The 11992-nt window shown below is 32.1% G+C and overlaps 1 protein-coding gene across 1 annotated transcript; it reads right to left on the bottom strand.

Moving 5' to 3' along the window:
- Positions 1 to 1210: 1210 nt before the first annotated feature.
- On the bottom strand, positions 1211 to 5487 carry LOC127734214 (serine protease inhibitor Cvsi-2-like). Its single transcript, XM_052243969.1, has 3 exons — positions 5448 to 5487; positions 2854 to 2988; positions 1211 to 1352 (listed from the first exon to the last, which is right to left on the bottom strand). The coding sequence occupies exons 1-3, from the start codon at positions 5485 to 5487 to the stop codon at positions 1252 to 1254; spliced, it is 276 nt and encodes a 91-aa protein (XP_052099929.1). The 3' UTR covers positions 1211 to 1251.
- Positions 5488 to 11992: the final 6505 nt, after the last annotated feature.

The raw sequence follows: 11992 nt of genomic DNA, 5'->3' as shown, positions 1-11992 counted from the left end.
TATGCATTTAAAGAATTCTTAGCTTGCTTCAGTTACCGTTCTAAAGAGGAAATGTCTCCATTGACCTGCAAGAAATTTTTCAAAATCTGCAGAACAATATGTCCACCAATTTAAAAAAAAATTATGAGTGTTATTGTTTTTAATAAAATCACAAAATTATATCTAAAGAAGAATAAATTCTATTACATTGAAAAGTAACATTTTTTACATTTTTAATTTATTAAAAACCTTTACATATTTACTGTAGGACTCTCCGAATTATTATTGTTACTAGTTTGTGGACAATCTATCTCAAATAAAAAGAGCAGCTGCTTCTTTAAAAATATAGATTTAAAAAAAAAGTTTCAAATCGTAATTGGTAAAAGGCGGATGACTAAAATGTAACAATCTTGTTTGATAAGTGTCACCGCATTAAGTAAATCAAAGGCAGTTTATATTTTACATCTATTGACCTTAAATAAACCCTATTTGTCGATTAACAAACAGCCAGTGCATATAGACCAGATCCACCCAGTTTGGAGGACATGAACTTATGCGTAGGAACTATTTTGTTTTAAGATATGTACTACTTTCCGGTAAATTCTTTTTGATCGTTCCCGAGCTGGTGTTACATCTTACAAAGTTTGCACGAATTAATTGCCCTATACATACGTTATTTCCTTCCAAGTTATCAAACAAATATATATCGATGTGCCCCGTGGTTGTGTAAATGTTTGTATTGTTTTTGCACGCTTCAGTGTGAATTTCAGGCTAAATTATGAAAGGAAATGTTTGATTCCTTTGCCAGATTTATTTTATTGATATTACTTCATAGCTTTGGTCTTCAATTCACAGTTGTAACGTACGCGTGATCGTCAGTTTGCAAAGAATTCCGCTCATACCGGTGCTAGGGACCGTCTCAAACTTGCAGTGACGTGAGAATTTTTGTTCCGTATTGAAGGCCTCACAGTGACTGTGAGATGAAGAACAGCAACATAAGCGCTGTTCATTTTTTTTGTTGTGTTTTTGCTGTGCACGTATTGATTTTGTGTCATGGATGGATGCCCCATATCCTTTATTATATATTATTACAGATGTAAGATATGCATATAATTTTATTCATTCTAATTTATATGTTATCTTTGTTAATCATTTCAAGTATGGTAAAACTTCGTTCTTTAAACAGAAAAATAAAAAAAAAGAAATAACTATTGTTCGTTACTTTTTTTATTAAAGAATAAGCAGCTGCCAAGTATTTTACAGTTGTAGCATCTAAAACCTAGAACAACGACATCTACCATCTACACAGTGTCTACGTGATGCTGAACAGGACCAACTATTTATGGCGTCACACTGTGCTTTGTTTGTGCATGCTGTAATAAATAATCAAATGTTTAAACTTATTTTCGTAATTTTTAACAGTTGTTTTAATGCAAAGTTACATCAATTGTAAATATAGGCTACAGCAGTTTCAATGATGAGTTTATTTACCTATGTTCAAATCTCAAAAACCGATAAAAAAGACAAATCAATGTAACAAACCAAAGCTGAGGAAATCGAACGAACTCAAAAAGGAACGAGACCGGATGCGTCGACATGAAAGCTCATAAATCGATAATAAAAAAAAGACAAATCAAGGTAACAAACCAAAACTGAGGAAATTGCAAGAACTCCAAAAGGAACGAGACCGGGTGCGTCGATAGGGTAAGCGTTTCTGTTATTCATGCAACACCCATCATGTTTCATTGTCAATTTAACTACAATATTCTGAAACCAAAACATTGAAAGCATTCTAACATGTGCAGACAATATATGTTTGAATGGTTTTTAAAATTGTTTTTTTTTTGTCAACAGCCTATCAAGTATGTATATGCAAACTTCAGCACAAGAATTCGTTTTAAAACACAAAGAAGAGCACGGCTTATTTTACCAAATATCCATTTGATTTTCAACAGTTCCATTCTTAAGGGGACGTTATAATTTTCTCCAACTGAGCTTCTCTTAAAAGGTAAAGTATAAAATCGTATGACTCCGGCACAATAACCACATCACTGAAGTTACAATATAATGATTTGTTCTCGAATATTTAAAGTCCATGAACACAATTATAAATCGAACTGAATGAAAAATCAATATATAAGAGATACAATGAAAAATTTAATTAATTACAAATTAAATCATTGGTGTTAAAAATTGACGTATCGGTACAAATTTACTGAATTGGAAGATAAGCTGCACAATTTTAATGGTAAATATTGAAAATTTTATATAATTGCTGTATTTACGTGTGATTGGTGGCTTAAAAAAAATGAAGTTTTGAGTACCTGAATGAAATATAGCTATTTGATGACTCATGTGAGAAGTTTCAATAAATTGTTTTGAAATTAGAGTCCCTAACCAGGGTGTTCTTGTATTTCTATATATCCACCCAGGGTCCGACTATTTTTTTGTAATTGCGGTATGTTTTTTGGAATATAATGTTTGATTCAAAATTTCTTTTAAAAAATATTTGTTTCAGAAGGGATGAGAAAAAAATGTTTTTGTTTCTGCTGCAAATAAAAAAATAAAAAATAAGAATAAAAAAAAATACATTGAATTAAAATTTCAACTTGTTCCTGTATGTCACTGAATACATTGTCATTTCTATTATTAAACAAATAGCAAATTTTGTGTCCCGAGAAAAAAATCCATCCCCACCCACAAAAGATTAATAGCTGATGCTTTAAGAAAACGGTTGATTAAATACCAGATTGAAGAATAAAATACACAACATTCGGGCTGATTTGTGAAAACAAAAGTCATTTTTTATTATTCAATTTGTATCATGTTTTTGAAATGATATTATTTAGTGTAGATATAGATAATACTTCTTACCTTGTCCTCCATCAGTACTGTGTAGACAGGTACACGTGTTTGATACACAAGCCTTATGCCAATGGTTTTCACATGTTACGTGTCCACATTCCTGGTCAGGATTATTATTAGGACAATCCTCACCGCTGATGTAACCTACAAGTACAATTACAAAGAATTAAAAATAATTGTCGTCTCTGCTTTTGTTTTCATCTTTCCGATTAACCCAGGGAATAAACATTGCCGGAATATAAATAAGAAGATGGGGTATGAGTTCCAATGAGACAACTCTCCATCCAAGTTACAATGTATAAAAAGTTAACAATTATAGGTCAAAGTACGGCCTTCAACAATGAGCATTGGCTCACACCGAACAGCAAGCTATAAAGGGCCCCAAAATGATTAGTGTAAAAACAATTCAATCAGGAAAACGGTCTAATCTATATAAAAAACGAGAAATGAGAAACACATATGAACCACACAAACAAACGACAACCACTGAACAGCAGGAAGTCCAGTGATATTCATATGAAACCAAAAACATAAGTTTTATGATTCGGTGCGATAATGAAGTCATAAACTGTAGGTTTCTGACTGACTTGTAGAGATTTGAAAATACAACTTTTTAAACTTGAGAAGTATTATAAATATCTTAAGTTTAAGGAGGGAGAATAATAAGAGTTGTAGAAGAGAGGCGAAAGATACCAACGGGACATTCAAACTCATAAGTCGAAAATAAGCTGACAACGCCATGGCATAAAAAAGAAAATGACCAACAAACAAATAACAGTACAGAAATCTGAAGACTGAGCTACACGAACCCAACCATAAACTGGAGATGATATCAGGTGCTCCGGAAGGGTAAGCAGATCCTGATCCACATGTGACCCCCGTCGTGTTGCTCATGAAAGTACAAACCGGTGATAAGTCTAATTCGAAATGTCGCATTCGGGGAAAAGCGGACGGGATTGTAGTTACGATGATTGGAACATATCCGTCGTCATCTGTGAAACAGATATTCCATAACGATCAACCAACTCGTGATGGCGTCCGTAAAATTTACGAAGGGATGATTTCAACTTCACCACTTGGAACTCTTGTTTTAATAGCTTCCTTGTGAGCAGCAAACCTCTATCAAGAAAATTATGATAGTAGGTCGGTCCTTGTATTTCAAATCTCTTCAATCCTTTCAACATATTGTTAATCTTATAGATAAACAAAAATTGTGATAGACATTTAGATTAAGTACGTGCAGGGCATAATTTTTTTTTCCATTATTAAACTATCGTTATTAATGCATCGTTCCATCGCTATGGGCAAACGATGCAGGGGAGGTAATGACGTCGCTAACGTAAATTTTTTTTCGCAACATTAAAATGTGACAGGAAAAGGTGTGTTTGTCTACTGATTTTAATCATTAGCTTGAAAACTAGTTCCTAGACCCCTGTTTTTTTTAAAGACATGGAGCTTAGTTATGTAGAATGATTTGTACCAATTTTGAGAAGAAGAAAAATCACAGATATTTTTTTTTGTTTGTTTGTTAATTAGATAAACAAACAGCCAAAAATGTCGGTTTATTCTGTTAACATGAACATTTAATAAATATAAATTATTTCAAAGACTTGTTTCACAAATTCAATGTAAACCTATTAAAGAAGATATTCCAAATGGTTTTACAAAAAACCCGCTGGAGTTTATCTTTTGCAACATAAAAAGTCAGGTATTTCTACCAAAAACATACAAATGTCAAAAACCCCTTTTTGTAAATATCTAAATAAAGGTATGTTTTTATCACATATTTGAATTTATCAGGTAAAAATAACTTGTATTCAATTTTTTGTCAAAAAAATAACCGTGGGATCAAAACTGTATCGTATGCCCTTAAGTTATATATCAAAGAAAAGCTTTTCCATAAGATATTTCTTGACGCAATTATTGATTTTTGCTTAAGGTTGACGCACGCAAATGAACATCTTTGTTTAATGCAAATAAACAACTTTGGGGTAATTATTTGGATTTTTGAATAAATAGAAATGGTAATTTGGAAAAAATGAGATAAATGTTTACATTTTTTGCTTATCCACCTATAATACATTGTGATTAGACGAAACATAATTATGTGACAATAAATTTAAAAATAGTATGAACAGTAGATATAAGTCCTAAAACCCTGATATTTTTTTGAGATGCTAAAACAATTGCCATATCACATATTCCCCATTCTTAACCAATGAATTGAAATATAAATTACAATTTGCAAATTTCAACCATAATTAACCCCTGTAGTTTCTGAACAGCATAATTCTACATAAAACTAAACTTTTAAAGTAAACCGAATGTTTAAGGAATGCATTGTAATAAAATTTTATACTATTATTCAAAAAGGGACAACAATTGAAGACGGAAACAGATATGATGTCTTCAGTTTCTTTATGCACTCATTATACTTACAACCATGGCACTGACTATTGAGCGAACAATGTATACTTGCAAACAGATAGCACTGACCATTGAGCAAACGATGTATACTTGCAAATACTAGTAGATGGCACTGACTATTAAGCGAACGACAGTCAAACCAAATTCATTAAATCAAACGTTATCTTTTCACTTACCCAAAATGCAGACAACAAGGAAAACAATTACAATCTTCATGATTCGTAGCAACTTATAAGTGACAGTCTTGACAGGACTTTAGTTTATATACGACAAAATCGTATTCTGTGCGTGCATTGAAATAGATAAAGACCTCACGGTCGATGGCCTAAAATAAATATGGTTTCACGTTTAGGACGGTCGGAAGATGTCATGTATCAGATATTGTAGATAAAACAGATTGAAATAAGAATCATCCCATTTTAAATTTCACATAAATTTCACATAATGCCCAGTGATAATTTCTTAGAGCTTATAGAAAATTATATTAGTTGATACAATTAGGAGAAATTATCCTTTGATTGATTCAGTAGTGAACTGCTTATGGTTAAATGATAAATAGTTTATAATAATCAAAATTAAGAATATCCCCTGGCTTCAGAATTCATTATTGTTATTTTTTTAGACTTAACTTCGACTTAATAGTTTATAGAATTCGCCCTTTAAATGAGAAGTAAATATATGGGTCAAGTAAAATGACAAGTAACACGTAATGATGGGCGCATTTGATTACACGTAACTGGATTAATAATTCCCTAAAAAGGTTGTTGTCACTAATATCATCTTGCATTTAATAACATAATATGTATAGATTAAGAAAGGCAGATTGGGTTAATATAAAAAAAAATCGATTCCAACAAAATATGTGTATTCAACGAACAAAGAAGTCATGAAGTCTTTACTCCCCTCCGTCATGCTTCAATGATTTAGGCCGAGACACTTTCAGATAGGTTAGCTGTGTCGAGTAATGTTATTTTTATTGGAAATCTCTATTATGAGAACGTAATCTTAAGAAAGAAATGTAATTTTCATTTATTAGCAGTGGGTCGATACCGCTGCTGATGGACTATTAGAATCCGAGAGTATCATCAGCTTAGTAGTCATTGATTCAATACTAACATGATTTTAAACATGAATACATAACATTCCCCGTTGATAATTTACTAAGAAACTGAAGTTTAACCTCCCTCAGTCAAAGATGATGACTTTTTACTTTCGAGTGTCACTGATGAGTCTTTTGTACACAAACTCGCAACTGGCGTGCACAATTTTAAATCTGGTATCTATGATGAGTTTATTACAGGTTAAGCGTCTCCTGCTCTACATGATTCACCGTCATGCGAATCCACACTCAGCAAAAATGTTACAATCGGTAAAATTGCAGTTTAAACGGCTATGCCGGTATCAAAACATTTAAGACTGCGAAAACATGTCGTTAGTAAGTTAAGATACTAACATATCGTTTAGTCAACTAATTCCTGATGGTGAAAGCAAAACTTATATATAATTGATTTCAGTCGTTCTTGTTCATAACTCTGTTGGGGCATTTTTTGTATAAAAGAGGGACGAAAGATACCAGAGGGACAGTCAAACTAAAAGATCGAAAACAAACTGACAACGCCATGGCCAAAAATAAAAAGACAAACAGACAAATAATAGTACAGATGACAAGAAGCATATTACTACTAATGAAGTCCGTATAGTGCCAACATACACGCTCTTCGCGTTTTTATTTAGATATGTAAGCGCCAAACGATGGGACAGAGGGTATGTTACTGCTGATTAAAGGAAAGTTGACAATTGAAACATTGAAATCATCACGTTTGTCATAGATTCAAGTTTTAAGTCGTCCATCTGTGTCAATATCGCGGAAAAGATCATGATATGAAGCAGACCTTCTTGTTTCGGTAGTATCCTTAATTTTAAGGTCACTTTTGGGATATATTAGATTCAAGCACTCTCTGCATTGTTGGTTATTGAATGACAGGACATTATTGATACATCTGAAAGTGAAATTAAAGAACTTTGCAGGAAGCTTTTTTTTCTTTGTTGTCTTTGCGAACGTTTTTTTTATGAATTATAAACCAGTTACTAAGATATTTATCACTGAAATATTATTCACGTGTACTTATTACTTCTACCTCGTTTGTACTAAATTGGCCTTAAATTACGCCAAAATACATGTAGCTGTGTTATCGTGTTTTATGCTCCTTATTATTGTGCATATTAAATGCAAATTTGTATAGCCAGATCTTTTAAGTAAAATGCGCGGTAGTATACATTGTGTTAAAAAATCGTAAATTTAAATAGACATTTTATCCCGGGTGTCCGTTTTTGTAATCTACTTTCATTAATACCTGAAATACTGGTACGTATTAAAACCTTGCTGCTTAGGGAAAATGTCCGGGGTTTGATTAATTTTTATATGAGTTATATTTCTTCTAGATAATAATTTGTCATGACTTAATTTCAATGGTTGTGTTCTTTATCTATAAATTGCTGATTTTTTTATTGATATCAATCCTATAAATATCATTATATACAGGGTAAATCATTTACAAACTCATTCCTTTGAGGACTTTTCAAGTACTAGAGTATTAGATACTTCAGGACTTTCGTGTCATATCATGACTTCCTTGAAAGAGGGTTGTTGCTAAAGTTTACATAAAAAAAGTATTTCATAACTACAAAGAGTTCGAAAATCAGTGCCGATCAATTATTTTAAAACGATTTATGCCCCTTGGAAATATCAATTATATGGAAATTGCATTGTAAGCGCTCTCATGTGTACAATTCTTGAGATACCCACGGTTTTTTGTGGGGTTCGTGTTGCTCAGTTTTTAGTTTTCTATGTTGTTTTTTGTATACTGTTTGTATTTTGGTCTTTTTTTTTTTAACCATAGCGTTGTTAGTGTTATGTCGACTTATGAGTCTGAATGTCCGTTTGGTGTCTTTAACCTATCCTTGAAGGAACTGGTTATAAAATATCGTGAAAAAACTCATGTAAGTAAATAAGCCTTGGATAAGCTTCACACCTTAAAGGTCAGTTCGACTCCGTTGACAGTTAAGATTTCTGTACTTTGCATACTGTCTATCACACAATCTTATCAAAGAGAAACTGCCCTTTTTATTAAATGATATTTCGAATAACCTGGGTGTTTCTATATATGTTGCAGTCGTCATGATTCTTTTTTGTTTGGCTGTAAGGAGGAGGGGGACTTTACAAAACATAAACTTATTAAAAATGCAACGAGATCATTAAAACCATGAGTTTTTTAATTGATTTTATATATTTTGATTTTTAAAATGAAAAGTTTCGCAAAGTTATTCATATTCCGATAGAATGTAACAGTGCCCTTCTTATTGCAGATTTATTCCTTTACTGTTTTGAATAACGAATTTATCTTGCACAACAAAATTGAAATGATAAAGGACGATATGAGATAGGGATTATAACAATGACAAACGGAACATATTTCTCGTCACATTGTGACACAGATTTCCCATAACGGTCAACCAAATCATTCCGCCTCTCTTTTTAGGGGTTAAGCTAGCTATCAACTTGTTTTACCCACCATTTTCTTCAAATATGTCTGTACCAAGTCAGGAATATGACAGTTGTTATCCACTCGTTCCGTTGGTTGATAAAGTTTGCTTTTGTCAGTTTTTATGGACTTCCTTTTTTACAATTTTTTGGTATTCGGTATTTTTGTTATACTTTTTTATATTCCACAATTATTTTTCTCCACAGATAATAATATAGTCTACAGACACAAAATCAACAGGTGATAATATATAGTCCAATATAATAGCAATAATAGTCAACGAATGATATATTAAACTGGAATAAAACATTTTCGCTGAGTCTCATTTCAGTCCATGACTAAGTCATTAGAAATATTCATTGTACGACATTGCGTTCGACTTCTTTTTTTATGTGTTATTAAGAAACTTTGGTGCATACAACATGACTTCACCTGCCAATGATCTAACCATAATTTAACATAAGACATAGGAACTTATATATCTCCTTTCTTATTTTATACATTTCGTTTCGTTTCTCACCATACATATTTCATTTCGTTGTATTTCCTTTCGTTTCGTCCGGTTTCGTTTCAAATTGTTCTGTTTTGTTTCTAACTTTTATGAACCTCATATATTGTATCGTGAACTTTGTTAACGTTGCTTGGGTTAGCAATACAAAACATTCTAGAATGCTGTTGAATGAAGTTGTCTGTGATGGGGTTTTTGAAATTGCACAGCTACTCTAAGTTGGTGTAAATTCGATGCAAATTGTGAAAAATTCTTATGATCTGTCAGATTATGAAAACTAATGAAATCCATTTCCATGGTATAAAACATTTGACTTATCCACCCTTTACCTTTAGAATTTCTCATTCAAATCAAGAGGATTGATCTCCAACTTTGTTTTATAAAATGGGGTAGCTAACGTTATAATTATTTTTGAATGGACAAGCAATAATTTGTGAAAACCACTGATACTTATATTATATGTTTGGTAGACGTGTTTTGTTCAGACAATCTGCATTCGTTCAGGACCTAAATATGGTATAATTCTCGTCTTGACTGTGAATTGCTGTCAGCGATAACAAGAAAACATGTTTTGATTGTGACAAAAAGGTAGACGATACTGTAGGGACAGTTATTTATAAGTTGAAAAGAAACTGTCCAAACTATGAAGTTTTGCAATTCATAACCCTCATTCCTCTAAATAAATTAATTAACTAACCAAACAAAGCTATATATGTCATTGTTTTGAAGACAGGAATTGACATTTGCCTTGTAACTATTAATTGTCAAGGTGAAGTAATATACTTTTTTTATTTTGAATTCGTGATTTATCTTATAAATGTACTGACGACGAGGTTCGTTCTGTAATTAATGTGAAGCAGTTACTACACCCGATGCAACCCGTGTCATCCTATTAAACAGGTCTTATGTTAGTGGGGTTACGTTGTTCAATAGACGCTATGGTATACCATGTTAACATATGGTATAGGGTTATTCTATTGAAATAGGTTAACATAGTAAGTAAACCATGCTTGTATAATGTATGGTGTTATCCTATTGGAGTAAGATAACACAGCAATGTTACAAATTTATCATATGGTATGGAGTTTACTATTCAAATAGGGTAACACAGTAATTATACCATGTTAGCATTTACGGATTTAGTATACCTGGTATAGGGGTTATCTTACTTAAAAAATAACATAGGTATCTTGGTTTTGACACATAGGCAGATTATTGGCAAATAATTGTCTCTCTTCTATATACCGGTATATATAATGAAATTAACATTCTCTGTCTGCCGCACAGCCAATTAAATGAAAACACAATTAGATACACAAACAATGATTATTGCAATACATGTAAGATGCCAGGTCTATTTAAAACCTTTTGTACCATCTGTACCGCCTACTGAAGAGTCCAAAGTAGAAATTGTGATTCTGGTATACTCCATTATTATATAAAGGGACGAAAATCACAAGGCCTTACAGACTTCTAAAATTCAATTACATTCTTTAACTTATTTGTTAATCACAACACTTCTTTATTGTTATTTCAAGATAAAAAAAAAACTGAATGCTCATATTTTTAACACATTTATAACAAAATAGATTCTGCTTTACTTTTTCCATTTTAAATTCAGTCAACGATTTGATATTATATGATCAATAATCATGAACAAATAAATTGAATTTACCATTTCATTAGAATCAATGTAATATTATGTGAATTTAATTTGATCCAGGCCTTGGGAGTCTAGGCAGAAAACATTTCCTTCCAGACGAACAATACAAGTGTAGTTTCAACACCTATTACTTCACTCAGGATGTGCCCCAACGTCTCATGTGAGGTATTGCCCTAATACTTTTGGTTAATCGTCTGAAAACTTTCCACATTTTAATCTGTTGCAAAATCTTTCTTGCCAACTAAAACCCAAATTCGTAGGAATGTTCATATTTGTAGGTTATGTAGTATACATTGTATATCCCAGTTAAAGCCCATGGACCTTGGAAAATGGCTTTCTTCTCAACATCTTATTAGGCTATAGAACATTTAAAGATCCTTAATAGAAATCTTGAGCTAATCTTTTATAAGATAACATGACAGCTTATTCCTACCAAAAAACAACAGAAAGCTAATTTTACATAATTTTATGTCTGCAGGTTGAAGTATAGAAATTCCAGAGGCAAGTAACAACATTTCAGAACGTTGTTGTCTCTTTTAGTTATGAACTTTTTAGGATGGTCACTTGTAAAAAGGGCAAGTTGTTTAAAAACAAACTTATGTTGAACACTACACAACGCCAATTTTGATTTTTTGCTTCTTTTCTAAAAAGGTAAAATGACTGTCACAGTTGAACACAGTTTAACATGGAATCCTTTGTGAAAGACAAAGACATAGCGCAAACAATATTTACAGGGCGCACAACCAATACATAAACTCGGTAATGATAACACTGACAAATATAGATACTAACACCAAATAATAACGCGTCTTCTGTTTGGCTGACGTTGTTTTGTTTATCAGCTCATAGACATAATTTTGTCATGTGACCGTGACGTCCTCAACGTTTTTTCATGGTTTACTCCGGTTTAAAATGGAATTTAGAATTAAATTATAAGAAATGACTGTAATATTTTTTGTCTATTCGAAATAACATAAAAAATGTGGAGCACACTTTAAAATAATCCGC

Source organism: Mytilus californianus, unplaced genomic scaffold (assembly GCF_021869535.1).
Source record: "Mytilus californianus isolate M0D057914Y unplaced genomic scaffold, xbMytCali1.0.p SCAF_3, whole genome shotgun sequence".
Taxonomy (NCBI): domain Eukaryota; kingdom Metazoa; phylum Mollusca; class Bivalvia; order Mytilida; family Mytilidae; genus Mytilus; species Mytilus californianus.
This window is presented reverse-complemented; position numbering and strand designations above follow the sequence as displayed.